This window comes from Lacerta agilis, chromosome 10 (genome assembly GCF_009819535.1).
Source record: "Lacerta agilis isolate rLacAgi1 chromosome 10, rLacAgi1.pri, whole genome shotgun sequence".
In the NCBI taxonomy this organism is placed as follows: domain Eukaryota; kingdom Metazoa; phylum Chordata; class Lepidosauria; order Squamata; family Lacertidae; genus Lacerta; species Lacerta agilis.
In genome coordinates, this window is record NC_046321.1 from 68,391,676 (window position 1) to 68,407,417 (window position 15,742).

The window sequence follows — 15,742 nt, forward strand, 5'->3', positions numbered from 1 at the left end:
AAAACTATAGCCCAAATGGGAGGCAAGAAAATCTTTAACAAAAATAGGCAGACTGGTTGCTGAACAGTGAGTCCAGTGGGTTTGACACAATCAACAACTTTCCTCCTTTCTCACTTACCTTCCCAAGAAATTGCTCAGATGTTTACTAGCCAAAACTAGCTGGCCTTCAAACAAGCTCTGGCATTCAGAAGAGTCCTAGAGGGTTGTGAGTGGAGGAACCATCCAGGCCTAAAGGGTGCCTCTTGGACAATAACAAGAAAAGGAGCCCGTCTTGATTATTCCTATTGCTTTAGGTATATGTTGGGTTTTAAAGGTAAAGGGACCCCTGACCATAAGGTCCAGTCGCAGACTCCTCTGGGGTTGCGGCACTCATCTCGCTTTATTGGTTGAGGGAGCTGGCGTACAGCTTCCAGGTCATGTGGCCAGCACGACTCAGCCGCTTCTGGAGAACCAGAGCAGCGCACGGAAACGCCGTTTACCTTCCCGCCGAAGTGGTACCTATTTATCTACTTGCACTTTTTGGTGTGCTTTTGAACTGCTAGGTTGGCAGGAGCAGGGGCCGAGCAATGGGAGCTCAGCCCGTCGCAGGGATTCAAACCGCCCACCTTCTGATCGGCAAGCCCTAGGCTCTGTGGTTTAACCCACAGCGCCACCCGCAACCCATGTTGGGTTTTAGGAACTCTTGTTTACGCTCACCCTTTATCTGTCACTTGCCATATATAAAACACTAGCTCCCCTATGAAATATTTTCTGCAGCTCATTGCTGAATGCACAACTGTTACCAGCTTCATCTTAAGACTGTAATGACCCAACTTTTCCATTTTCCAAAGATGTATGCAGACTCCATATTTTCATTGTATTGTATTTATTGTATTGTACACATGGCATCACTCGCTTAAAACCTGGTTTGAGGTAACAATTTAAAAAATGGAACCTTCTAAATTAAGACTACGATGCCACTTCTACAGTAATGGCTTCACATTTTCCGGTATCTTGATCTGTACAGGAAACGTGCAGTGATCCATCCCTAAGAAAAGAGAGATTTTTTATAGTGTGAACATCTGGAGACCCTGAGAGGGGCTGAATAGGTTTCAAAAACTAAGCTCGCACAGTGGATGTCTCCATCATTCCTCCATGGAATTCTTTGATTCAGCTGACAGGTGTGGGGAGTCCCATTACCCAGAAAACATGCTCTCATTTGTGGGGAACCTGTGGCTTTCCAGCTGTTGGGGTTCCCAGCATTCACTAGCCATGGGGAGCATGGCCAGCACTCAGGAAAGAAGAGGGGTGTGATCCAGCAACATCTGAAGGGCCACAGGCTCCCCATCCCTCTCTTAACTGAAAAGGAAAGGGCAGCAGAAGGGAATGTTAACCAGAGCACCCCACAGTTCAAAGAACGCTTGCCCACTCATCTGGGAAAGAAAAAGCACCCCTGATATTCCAGAAATTGATGTGATCCACAGTTCTTCCCTAATACATCTGTGATCCACAGTTCTTCCCTAACACCTTATAGGTGGAATTTCTGCAGTACCTTGAAAAGTAGATATTACCAAAAGGCTGCAACAGAAAAACCCAAGTTCTGAAAGATGGACATTTCATATGTACTTGATATGCTGAACCAAAGTTGTATTTTGGTTTTCAATACCTTTTCATTGTGAGAACAGTTAGGATATCATGCAGACCATCTTCCTTTATATCTAAATCCTGGAGGACAATCTGCTTAAAACAAAACAAAACATTAAAATGCTTTGTCGTCTGCATCTCATCTATTTTAGCAATCTAAACTGTCAAAAGCAAATAAATGCAAGTGAGATTATATCAAAAGCACTTTTGATTTAAACCATTGCCATATACAAAAGCTAAAATATAAAATATTTAGCTACAAAGTTTCAAGGTAATCTCAGGGAAATGGTTTTCTAAGGCAGACAAAGCATGCTCTGAAAAAGCTAGTGAATCAATTTGTAAGGCTAACGGGAGTACTGAATTAGCATGTATTTCAACACAGATGAGCAACTTGCAGCCCCTATTGTTTACAATTTTAATTCAGATTTTCCAAGTGACTTGATAGTTTTTATCTGCTTTAAATGTTTTTTTTAAAAATGGTTTTTGTGCACCCACCCTGCTCTAAAAATACCGTGGATGTGTTACAACATTTTATAAAGTAAGGAATTTAAGAGGCAAAAGCTTCAAATGCCTAATGAACATACAAATAAGATTTGTGACACTGAAGTATGCTTCTGAGTAAACACTAGGGAAAAACAGGTGTTATTTTCTATTGATATTTCTTCACCTGTGCAAATCGGTCGTCCTCTTTTATGGCGATCTTTTCCAGAGACTCATATAATTCAAGACATACAGAGGAGTTGCTTCCTGGGGCTTGTAGAGTATGCTGCCTCCGAGCTGGCAAAGGGGTTCCTGATGGGAACACCACCACAAATTTATCAGCCCCTGACTGATCCATTGCCTAAGAAATAAGAGAGATGAAGTCGGGTATATTAGCCTTAGAGCAATCAATAGACAAGAAGGATGGATTTTATGCATATTCTGTGTTAAGAGACAAATATGAATTACCTTTAAATGCTCAAGGGCAGTATCTTCAGATAAAGCACATGCTAACTGCCATTAATGGACCAGCTGCTTTTACAGCTGCAGAGACCCCAGAGATATTAAAACAGCTGATTAACTCTTATGTAATAACACACACACACATTTCCTTATATAGGAGGAATGGCATAAAGAACTGGAGATTCTCGACCAAACAATGGGAAACTATGCTAAGATCTATAACAAGCGTGCCTCTGGACCTCAAATTAAGTCTCATACAACAAAAAATATTATTTAGGACTCCATTGCACTCGTTTATAAAAGGACTATCTAAGACACTGAGCTGCTGGAGATAATGCTTCTCTAAAACACAGGTTTGTACAATGTCCTATATGGATAAATTTTTGGCAGAAGGTAATAGAGATGATCAACACGACTATACGGAATAATAATAAATTTGCCGAGGAAAATATCCTTTTGAATTATATACCCAACACATGGAATCTAACAGGGAGAATATGAATGGAGTATCTGTGTCCTCATTACAGCAAAAAAAATGTATTAATGAACTAGAAAAATAAATATGTGTCTCATTTTCATGACTGAAGATATGGACAAACCCATTACACTTGAACAAATTGTGTGCAAACATGGCCAAATTTAACAATATTTGGAATTATTTTTTCTAAATACCATATTAGATTAAGGTCTGATTAACTACAATTAATTTTTTTGTAATGTACATAACATTTTGTTGTTATTCTCTTGTTTTCTACATAGGTACTATTTCTTTTTTCTTTTTTGTTATGTACTTTTTATTTTTCAATAAAGAATATAAAATAAAGAAATAAGAAAGATATGCAATGTAAGCACTCAAATCTTCAGGCACCACAATGTCTTATAGCATGTGCACTGCGACGACAGACAGCAAAACATTACAGCACAAACAGTGACCCTTGAGTAAAAAGGAGGGGAGATTTTGAATATGATTCTATATTGATTCTGATAAATCCTACACTAAGAAGGGCCTTTACACTAGCTCGATTTCCCTTAGCCTTAGTCTTATGTATCTTCCTGACATGGACTCTGTCGTCATGCCCTGCTATTGCTTTTTATTTTATTTGTATTTTCCAGCACGATTTTACCTCCAATGTTTTAACTGTATCTTTTGTATTCTTTGTATAATCGTGCCAGGCCACTGCCTGGTCTTTTACTATGTGCTATGGCCATATGGCTAATGCAATAAATAAACTGATTGATTGATTCTACTAGTCAAATCCTATGAGTGTTGAAATAATTTGCGGATCAGATGTGAAGGTGAAATAGGTGGCCAAATTCATTTTTTAAAATGAATTGGATTTATTTGACAGACTCCTAACTAAATTAAAAATATGGAAGTTACTGTTTATGTTGGTGTATTAAGATTGGCGTGTTAAGATGACCTGCCAATTCTCCTGGAATCTTAGGGAATCCTATTCAGACACTTATTCCTTCAATTAAAAACAAAGAGTTCTGAATGGCAAATACATTAACTCTGCATCAATAAGAAATAACAAGTTTCAGTCTCTCACTTATTTATTTTAATTTCTATTTAAGTGACCCCAAATCAAGTTCAGGAAACTTTTCACATTAAAACCTAAACCCACAAAGGTAGCAGTGGTGAAATATACTTAATACAGATTAGGGAGGGAGCTCTCTAATTCTAAGCAAGAGATATAAAGACATTCATTCATTCATTCATTCATTCACTTACCTTGACTAAGATATCTTTGGCAGAACATTCAATAGGCAGTATCTCATCATCTAAAAATGTATTTTCTCTTCCTAGCAAGATCCCAGCTTCCATGGCAGCCCCAATGGGAATGACCTCATCTGGAGGAATAGAGTTCAGCAATTCAACGCTAGGGAAAAGTTCTTTGATCAACTGCTGCAGTTTTGGGATACGAGAAGATCCGCCACAGAGAACTACCTAGAGGACATTAAAGCATTAATAGGACAACAGCAAAGATGGACTGGTTAGGCTTTTCAAAGGGTACTTGTGTATGCAAACTTTGCAAACACACACACACAGAAAGTGGGGGAAAACAGATGTTCAGACTTATTATCCTGGCTTGTTAATTGACATTAAGTTATAGTCCCCCCACCCCCGCTGCACAACCCACTCAGATGTAATGGAGAGCAGTGGCTTCAAGAATTTAGCTGTGAAGCAGCACTTGAGAGGAGGGGAGCAGCTAGGGAGTAGGGCTGGGTGATACCTGGTTTTCAACCAGATATTTGTTGTTGTTGTTGTTCAGTCGTTCAGTCGTGTCCAACTCTTCGTGACCCCATGGACCAGAGCACGCCAGGCACGCCTATCCTTCACTGCCTCTCGCAGTTTGTCCAAACTCATGTTAGTAGCTTCGAGAACACTGTCCAACCATCTCGTCCTCTGTCGTCCCCTTCTCCTTGTGCCCTCCATCTTTCCCAACATCAGGGTCTTTTCTAGGGAGTCTTCTCTTCTCATGAGGTGGCCAAAGTACTGGAGCCTCAACTTCAGGATCTGTCCTTCTAGTGAGCACTCAGGACTGATTTCTTTGAGAATGGATAGGTTTGATCTTCTTGCAGTCCATGGGACTCTCAAGAGTCTCCTCCAGCACCATAATTCAAAAGCATCAATTCTTCAGCGATCAGCCTTCTTGATGGTCCAGCTCTCACTTCCGTCAACCAGATATATCACCAGCTAAACGTCGCAATATACTGATATATTATGATGTCTGAAATAAGGATGGAACTATGTAGAGGCATGGGCTGGCTTCACAATTTTTTCCTGCATTGTAATTTTTGCATAGCACACACACACATCATGATTTGAGATATATTGCCAGGTCAAAATTTCTGAAACCGTTACCATGATATGAACTTGAAACTGGTTTTAGATGGTATATTGAAAATGCCCAGCCCTAACACACATCATGATTCAAGATATATTGCCAGGGCAAAAACTATGAAACCGATATCACGATACAGACTTGGAATTGGTTTTGGATGATATATCAATATATTGCCCAGTCCTACTAGGAAGGAATACTTGTTCCTAATCTCATTTCCAGTTTAATAAAGCATGGTTTGTGAAACCTTGAGCCACAGTCCAAACCATCCAAATGCATCTGCTTCCTTGTGAATACACTCTATGTATTTCCTATATGTTTGTCAAAACAAGAATTTCAAGAATGACTTCAAAATAGACCAAGTTATTTGTATTGTTACCTTATGAATATCATCTGCTGTAAGTCCAACTTGCTTCAAGAGCTTTTTGATGGCTTCTAGGCATTTGTTAAAAAGCGCGGAGCAAATAAGTTCAAATCTGGCCCTGTGTTGTTAAAAAAAACAAGCACATCCATATCTGTTCTTCCACAGGGAATTTTTTTGCAGAGAAACCCAATATTATAATATTAAACATGGAGCTGCCCTCAGTTTCTGATGGCTCAGAAACTTCAGATGCTCCAAAGCGAAGCAGCCACAAGAGTGGCTGGGTTTCCATTTAGAACTCGCACAACACCAGCTTCAAAAGAGCTGAACGCGCTTGCCGGTTTGCTTCTGAGTCCAATGTTCACATTGGTGTTTAAAGCCCGATACCAGAAAAAGCAGCCCCTTCCCTACAGGCCCCCTTGGGTGTTCAAATCAGGGGACGGGGCCCTCTTAGGTGTTCCACCACCATAAGAAATCCTGGGTGGGGTGGGAGGATAGAAGAGGGGAATCTTTGTGGCAGCCCTTAAACCGCGAGATTCCTTCTGGCACCTTCAATGTACCTCTTTACTCCAACTTCATATACTGTCATATGTTTTCAGTGATTTTAATTTTCTTTTTAAATAGTTGTAACCCACCTCCCTGGGACCTCAGGGGAAGGGAGAGTAAGAAATCTAATAAATAACAGTCCAAACCATCTGAATGCCCACGATAAGGGAAACGGTTGCTTTCACAGAATATAACTGACAAGTTCCTCAATGTGACCTTTTTCTGCTCCCCGCTATTTCCTTAGAAGGTTCAAGAACCGTCTCCTAGCGGCTTGGCATAATAGGCTTAAGAGTGAGATTGAATCAACAGTGGAGACAGAACAAGCTATCAATAAGACTGCTTATTAAGGGTATATTTTATACATATGGGAGTACTGGTATTTCCACTGGGATCTCCTGTGTCTTAAATGTCATTTTCAAAGGACTCAAGATTTGGTTGCATCTGTGGTCTCTCAGAAATCATTTAGGGCTTTAAGCACCAATGTGAGCACTGTTTGAATTGGGCCTCGAAATAAAGCAGCAGGCAGTGCAGCTATTTTAAAACAGGAGTTGGGCAAGTTCTAAAGGGAACCCGACTGCTGTATTTTGGACCTGTCCAAGTTTCTGAGTTGCCTCTAAGGGCAGCCCCCTATTCCTATCTACCAGTGGTCAAAACTACAATCCATATGGAGAGTAGCCAACTATCATGATCATTACCTTACGTGGGGGTTACATCCTGGTGATCATGCATAAAGCCAAAATCTCCTATTGTCAACATACCCTTTCCCTGCACCTCCCAGCGCTCTCCCAGGCTGAGAGTACTGGTAGTTAGGATTGCCAACATTCCCCCCACCCGGACACTGGTCCTCCTTTTATTTTAGTTTTATTTTTTTCTGCCAAGCATGTAAAGCTGAAATCACACAAGTTAGATTTAAAAGAACTCATGGAAAACAATGCTACACATGCAGTGATTCAAGAGTATATCTTACCTAGACACATTGCAGTCAAAATCCAGCCCTTCATACAGGGAGTCAACGAAGCAGTTGGCACTTCCGAGTGTCGATAATGAATGTTTTGCCACTTCAGCACTGTTCATGAGCTTCATCATGGCCCTGGAGTTTTCCCTCACATCATATTTATAAGATCTACGAGGTTGTTGTTGTTTTACAAAAAAAAGTATTATTAACCATTACAGAGAACCTACTCAGTAATAGTGGCCATCATTTACCCTAGAAATTAGGGGGGGAAAGGTGAATCCTGAAATTTATCATGTTTTTCATAACTGGAAGAGGGGAGGTTCTTTTGAGTAAGTATTCATGAAGTACAAAGGCAAACATTAAGGCTCTGACATCTTAGTGTTGTGCTTAACTCTTACGTTGAAATCAACAGAATTTGGAAGTGCTTAACTTTGGCTATATCTACCCCAACTTTCCCATGCTGCTTGTAAGTGATATCTATCAGGATCCTTCAAGAATGTAAGCATGAAACTAAGGATCTAACAGCCTTCCAAGTCCACAAAAGTCACTAGCCCTAATAAAAAATAATAATATTAGGCTGCTTGCCCTCTCATAGTTACATTAGTCATTTGTGGCCTGAAAAGAAAAAAGGGGGGAGGAAACCATTGATCGCAAAGCTACCATCTAGTTGCCTGGAGACAATTCTTACTCACCACAGACAACCTGGTAAATAGCTCTTTACAAGATTGGGATTATTTCCAAATTGAACTAAGAACTGATGTCAAATTTACAGTAACAACATTTCCCCAAAACATTATGTGAATGTACTGTTTGTCTTATTTCAACAGCATAGACCTTTAGAAGTTGTATTTTTTTTTAAAAAAAAACTCACTATTTTTATTTCCAGAAGCTTTCATTTTGAGACAATGTTTTATTATTTTTAAACTGTAATTGTTTTTAAAATCCTGTTATATATGTTGCAGGCCCCCAAGTGATATTTCTGCACTCAGAGGGAGGATAGAAATCTTTTTCATAAATAAACGTATATCAGTAAAAAAAATCTGAAACAAAATGCAAACTTTACTGGCAATTTTCCATACTGCGAAATTAACAGTAATGATTCTTTACTACATATTTATAGAACACCACATACTATTTTAGAATCTAGAGCACTTACCTTTGAAACTCAGATGCTAAATGTTGTGCTAAGGCTTCTGTGAAACAAATGCCACCTATACTATCATCTGTGTTCGTGGAAATAACACGATAAAGTCCACTGTTGACTTCAATAACTGTGATAGAAAGGGACGTTCCTCCAAGTTTGTACACCAGCACATTGCTTCCATGCACACAAAATAAAAAAAGGAAATCAGTATGCCTTGCCTCATTAGCATCAATACAAAAAGCCTTAATAGCAGATTCTCAGGACAATGACAACTGTGTCTCAAATGACCTCCTTGTATCAGTGCCACTGCTGCACTCCATGGGGCAGAAGCGAGGTCAGGGAGGTTCTCCTCCTAGTGCTCTCTCACCTAACACTGCCCTGGCCCACCCAGAAATGAAGTCCATTTAAATTACAGTATTAAAGACTGCTTAAAGTATAATGCATTGGTTTCCTGCCACTGACATTTGTTTAGACTCTCCTGAATTATTATTTTTTTAAAATGTTGCAAAGGACTCAGATTTTCTTATTTATAGCAGTCTATGATCCCTCTGGCTCAGATTCAGCAGAGAATTCTGCTCCATGAACTGAATATTCTTGAGGAGAGCAGCTCCCAATACTCCGTCCCATGCTGTTCCAGAGGGTTCCCCAACCTCCTAAAGCAGATTTTCAGCTACACAGGGTAGGAGACCAGCGAAGATTCCCTTCTGCCCAGGGAAGCATTCAGTTCACAAAGGTCCATACCCCACAGCCCTAGAGCCAACTCACTTTGCACCACCCTGTTTAAAACCAAGGCTGTAATCCTGAAACACTAAGGATTAAGCCCTGTTGAGTTTTATATCTGTGTAAGCATGCTTGGGATTACACAGGAAAAATGGTTGCTTAAAGACCAATTGTCACCTTTTTCCACTAGGTGAATCTTGCCCAATTCCATAAGCCAGCAGAGCTGCAGATGGTTCATGAATTAACCGAAGAACATTAAGCCCAGCTGCAGTAGCAGCTTCTCTGCAATAAAAACACAATTCATATTAGTATGTCACTTTAGATTGCCTTCTTTCAACACAAAATAGCAAAATCCCTTATTTTGGTATAGCTGGACCCTATCCCTGCATCACCACCACAAACACCTTACAAAAAATTGCCAAGTGCTACTAAGTAAGCATGCCATTTTACTTAAGCGCAGATAGGCACATTGTGGTAGGAGAATAAGCTGCCTACCTATGTTTGGTCATGCAAATTGCACTTGAAGCTCAAAAAGCTCAAACCAGTACACGAAATGTACACCTGCTTCTCTTTGGAGACCTTGGTGACTATCCAGTTAGCAACGTCTAAACACAAGAAACGGGAGGAGGCATGAGAGTCAGGACCAGGCCTGACATGCAGTAGGGTAAAGTGATCAGGTGGCATCAAGAATAGGGAACAGATGGGGGCACAAATGAGTGTTTGTATGACGCAGCAAGACTTTTAAACTGTTAGCCCCAGATCTGCTACAAATAGCAAAATAACTTCAGCTGGCATGTCTGAGTCCTTTCCTATTTTATATAGTGCTCTGCACTGAATGGTCCACTCCTAATGTAGAATGTATACCATGGCAAGAAGAAAGGAATAGGGGCATCCAACTGGAAGTCAAGATGCACGCTAGTCCTGGTTAGTGAAAACTGGCCAGGAAAGCTGAGGCCACTGCTGCTAAAGGTTTTCAGTTCCTCCTAGTGAAAAACCAGGGTGCCTGGTAGTCGTAAATCTGTGACTATCTGGCCTCTGCTCAAGATACCAGCTTCCACGGAAGACTGACCACAACAATGTTCCATAAACTGGCTATTTAAAAACTACCCATATGGCAGCTATAAGCTGATGATGTGGTTAACCGTCTATCATGTGGCTAAAAAGTGAGCCAAAAGTTATCACGGAGCCGCCACCCAATTTCTGAGTAGTTTTAACAGTCCATTTACTGTGTGGTAGGAATCTGAAGATTATTTTCTCTCCATGGTGCCAGAACCTCTAAGCAGGAAGTTCTTAAACAGCTACAACAAATGATGTTATTCCACTGAAAGAGTCCAATGAGATGAGAATTGAGCTACTCCAGATTAACACCATATGCTTATGGTTGAGCTGAGATGTTGAACCCAGATCTTCCAAGTCCAAATATGTCCAAATGCCTCCTGTCCAGACACCTCAAATTCCCACAAATACAGTTAATAAAAATAAGGTGAAAATTGTATTCTCACCCAAGAGCATTCTTCTGTTTGTCTCCGAAGTCAAAAGGTACTGTAATCACAGTGTCATTAACATCTGAGCCCAAAGCAGACTGAGCAGTTTCTAATACAAAAGATATTGTATTGTGAGTACAAGCAAATTCAGTTTATAGGTATACTTACCACTTTTTCTTCTGGGGAAATAGTTTTAAAGTGTACATTTTAATATCATACCTTTCATTTTACTGAAGATAAGCTTTGCAACATCTTCTGGGGAAACAAGTTTGCCATCTATTTCATAGTTTAGTTTTCCATTCTTTTCAATGACCTACAAATGAACACACAAATATGACTCTCAACTTATCTGTTATAAAAGATTCTGCAAGATTCCTTTCGTCTGAGAAATTATTTAGAAAGCAAATATTACACACACATCCAAGGTCTGCTCCCAAGGGTTGGTAACACTCTAGTCTAGAGCAAATGGGGAAGCGAGGCATGGGGGGGGGGCTGTCGGGGGAAGAAGGAGGAGGAGGAGTCCACTAGCATTGCACTGTATCCTTATGGCAGGCAAGAGAGTAATCTTTGGTAAATAATCTGCTGAATTGCAGATATATTAGTCCAGTAGTTTTTGTGCTAGGTTCTTGTGCTAAGCTAATTGGGGATGGGGTGGAAGAGAACTCAGTGGGAGTTGCTTTCCTCCCCCAAAAGCAATGGGATTGGAGAACTGAGTGAAATCATTCCCTCCAATTACAAGCTTGACCTGACAGTCACAACAGACCTCTCCTGCTGTTTAACATTATATAACACCACTGGGTGCTGTCATTACGACATCTGGAACAAATTGTCATCAGTTTGTTGCTTGACACCCAACTCTATTTCTTTGTGACATTAGAATCAGCTCTGCCTAGGCCAGTGTTTGGACGTATTGCTGGGCTGGATGAGAGTGAATCAATGAACGGAGACTGCACTCGTAACTTCAAGGCTGAATTGCTGCCATGTAACCACTGCGGGGCTGCCCTTGTCTCTGGTCTGGAAGCTGCAGCAAGTGCAGAAGGGGGTCGCACAGTCTGTGGCTGGGTTTGCCTTCCACCAACATATAACACCAGTACTAAGAGAGCTGCACTGGATGTCAGTCTGCTACCGGAACAAATTTAAGGTTTCATTTTTACTGTATAAAGCCCTTTTATATAGATTTTTTTTTTGAGAACTATTTTATCTGGTTCTGCTTGTTGTATAACACTATGGTATTTGTGCAATGCTTAGCAGTTTATAAATACTACTAATAGTAATGGGAGGAAAACATGAAGTAGCTTCTTACTTACTGAACATTTACTTTCTGCAATGTACTTCTCAGCTTGTGGGTCACCAGAGCTGTCAAAACAAAGAAACTGACATGTACTTAAACAAAAAAACCACACCCCAAAATTTACATTTATATTTTCAGCACATAAGAATTGTGTTTAATGAAGCCCTCCTTAATCTTTAATTGTTCAAAGCTTTCTTTATGTATTTAAGCATGATATCAGAGTTTGGACTTTTTATTTCTTAATAGTTTGAAAAAATTCAAAACAAAACAAAGTTCCATTCCAGAACAACTCACTTTAAATTTTGTTAAACAAAAGACATACTGCTCACAAGAGACTTCTAAGCAGCCTGCTTGCATATTTAAGCCTGGTAACAAGGTTTGTACTTACATGCCAGTTTTTATACATTTTTGTTTAACAATCCCATTCTGTCAGATAAACCCACACTAAATCCCAAAATGAAGTTCACTATTACTTTCCGCACCTTCTCCCGAGAATCTGCTTCACTTTCACCACTGTATTTGAAAGATTTCTCACTCTGTTTTGTTTTGCTGCCAGACCAACAACCTGAAAATAATTTTAAAAGATTTGTTCAAAAACAATAGAAGTACCACCACTTTTTCTTCAAATTTCTACTGGGGGGAAAATTACCTCTTCATTTTCTGAAAATGCAACAACGGCAGGAGTAACCCTATCACCTGCATCATTGGCGACAACATCTGCACGACCATCCTGAAGAAGCAACACACACATGGAGTAGAATGATTAAGTATAATAGCTCATTGACACAGAAATTAAACACAGTAACTCATTACCACTTGGAAACCCCGGAAAATAATATCATTTTTTAATACAGGATCCCTTAATTTTGTTTGTCCAGCAGAGGCTAGATTCTGTTCTTGACTATTACCTTACCAGGGAATGCACAGAGTAAATTTTGTATAAAGACAAATAATGTACAAAGGAAACTCTTGTAAATGGAAGCTTCTACTCCAATACTGGGAATAATATAATAGGATCCTTTTGTTTGTTGATTTGTTCTCCAGCTGCTCTAGATTGATGGCCACCCTAAACCATAGTTAACGAAGGGTGCTGGGCTCGCATGTAAGCCATAATTAAAACAAACTAAGCTTCATAAGCCAACAACAAATCATTACCTCAGTTTATACATTGTTGGCAGTAAATTGGCCATAGTTAAGCTAGCAGGGTTCACAAATACTGCTAAACTGATTTCATAAACCATAATATAAGAAACTACAGCTTAGCATTATGTGCAAACCAGGCCAATGCATATATTACTTTATCCAGCAAAGTGTCATCCAAATAAACTGATGGAAATGCATTTTACAATAAGCACATAAGCTTTCTTTTATTTATGTGAGATGCTCTACACATGGCCCTCAACAACACCCAGCACAATCCCGATGCACACAAACTCTATGCAAATTAACAGAAGAGACAAGTGAAGTGACACAGGCTGTGAACCACTCATGCTGGAATCTGTCTGTCTTGAAATACAATGGAGTGTGCCTCCGCCAAAACAAAGCAGAGGACCAAGTGAGCCATTTTTTCTCTCCAAAAAATGTGGTCTATGATTAGTCCACCCACTCAGCAACAGAATGAGATGGCAGAGTCCAGAAGCAGCAGAACAGACTGGACCACCTCAGACGTAGGCAAGGACGTCACAATGGGATGCGCCAATGCAGGAAATATGACGTGCAAAGGAATAACAACCACAGTTTTAAAAGGAATAACACACAGCTGGAGCCCATTGGGATGGGATGGCGGAAGGCAGCGAGACAAACAGTGGATGGAGGCAACCCTTGCCTGGTTGTTAACAAGATGGTCAACCCCAATCTGCCTGCCAAGGGTAGAGGTGAGGTTGGTGGGGCAATGTCCCATCTAGCCCAGCTTCCTGTTCCCACAGCAGCCCACCACATGTTGATTGTAGGAAACCAGAGGGCAGGACATGAATGAGCTCAAGATCAGTGCATCTGGCTGCTAACTAAAAGGATAGTGGCCGAGTCCACCCAGGGATGGCTGTGGGAAGGATTCCTGCATTGCAGGGGGCTGGAATAGATGATCCTCTGAGTCTCCCCCAACTCAACAATTCTATGATCACTTTCTCCCCTCTCTCCATTTCCAGCAACTGGTACAGTGGTACCTCTGGTTATGTACTTAATTCGTTCCGGAGGTCCATTTTTAACCTGAAACTGTTCTTAACCTGAAGCACCACTTTAGCTAATGGGACCTCCTGCTGCCGCTGCGCCGCCAGAGCACGATTTCTGTTCTTATCCTGAAGCAAAGTTCTTAACCTGAAGCGTTATTTCTGCGTTAGCGGAGTCTGTAACCTGAAGCGTATGTAACCTGAAGCGTATGTAATCCGAGGTACCACTGTATTCAGAAGCAGGGTGGTCTAAACCACTGAGCCTCTTGGGCTTGCCATTTGGAAGGTTGGTGGTTCAAATCCTTGCAACTGGGTGAGCTCCCATTGCTCTGTCCAACTTATGGCAACCTAGCAGTTCGGAAGCACACCAGTGCAAGTAGATAAATAGGTGCCACTGCCGCAGGAAGGTAAATGGCATTTCCGTGCGCTCTGGTTTCTGTCATGGTGTTCCGTTGCACCTGAGTCTGGCTCGGGCAGGCTCACATGCAGCATGGGTTGTTCTTGAGTTCCAGTTCTGTTGTTAATAATAAAGGACATTTGGAACCAACACTGCCTCTGCCTCTTATCCTAGCTGAGTACTTAACATTGTGCTCTTTCTCTGTGGCTACCTGAAGGCAGCCCTGTTTAGGGAAGTTTTTAAACTGTGATATTTTAAATGTATTTTAATGTTTGGTGGAAGCCGCCCAGAGTGGCTGGGGAGACAAATAATAAATTATTATTATTATTATTATTATTATTATTATTATTATTATATGAAGCGGTTTAGTCATGCTGTCCATATGACCTGGAAAGCTGACTGCAGACAAACTCCAGCTCCTTGGCCTGAAAGCGAGATGAGCGCTGCAACCATCCAGGCGTCCTTTACCTCTTCAGAAGCATTTGCTGCCTCCCTTTTGTAGTCAAACGTTTTTAAATCCACTGCTGCCTCCTGGGGGAGCAAGTTCTTCCACGGAGCCCAACCCTTTGGGCCAGAGGGCTGTGGTCTCTTCTTGCAGGCCTGGTTTTCTTTTGGAGGGGGGAGAGGGAGGGAGGCTGTCTTAAGACTTAGGCACAGGGGACCACGGACTCTCGCCTCACCCTTTCACTCCTGATTAGGATGATTAGGATTAATCCAATTTGTATGCTGCCCTTCAACCAGAACAAATCAATAACGTCCCCCTCCCACAAACAAATTCAGGAGGATACAAATTTAATAAATAATAACAACAGCAGCAATAACAGTGATTTAAAGGCTTCTGGCTACTCCAACGTGCTCCTCAAACCCCGCTCTAGCCACTCAACCGCACTACCTCGCACAGGAAACAAAAATTATTATGATTATGATTAAAATTACATTTATTTATTCCTCCCTGGCCCCCCCTCGTGCCTACACGTAAGAGGCGAGACCACCACCCCCCCACACACACACCGGCCGCTCACCTTATAGGCGGCCGCGCACGCGCAGCTGCTGCCCAGGTGGACCCCGATGGCCGCCATGGATCCGCCGTCGCCGGGAGACTTCTTACCCATAGTGCACCTCGAGGCAGGCTGCGTCAGCGCGTGCGCGTGCCGCTTCCTCTCCCTCGGCCTCCCTGCGTGCAGCTTTGTTTTCCCCGCCCCAACTCAGCTGAAACAGCCAATCAGCAGCCGCGTAAGCCCGGGCCTACTTCCGTAACCGGAAGAAGC

At 41.4% G+C, this 15,742-nt stretch overlaps 1 protein-coding gene across 1 annotated transcript; it reads right to left on the reverse strand.

Moving 5' to 3' along the window:
* Positions 1 to 846: 846 nt before the first annotated feature.
* Positions 847 to 15,620, reverse strand: HSPA14 (heat shock protein family A (Hsp70) member 14). Its single transcript, XM_033162271.1, has 14 exons — positions 15,497 to 15,620; positions 12,562 to 12,642; positions 12,395 to 12,477; positions 11,929 to 11,977; positions 10,841 to 10,934; positions 10,640 to 10,730; positions 9,315 to 9,419; positions 8,430 to 8,591; positions 7,286 to 7,441; positions 5,791 to 5,893; positions 4,298 to 4,513; positions 2,291 to 2,464; positions 1,646 to 1,716; positions 847 to 1,027 (listed from the first exon to the last, which is right to left on the reverse strand). The coding sequence occupies exons 1-14, from the start codon at positions 15,584 to 15,586 to the stop codon at positions 949 to 951; spliced, it is 1,554 nt and encodes a 517-aa protein (XP_033018162.1). The 5' UTR covers positions 15,587 to 15,620; the 3' UTR covers positions 847 to 948.
* Between the last annotated feature and the right edge of the window lie 122 nt (positions 15,621 to 15,742).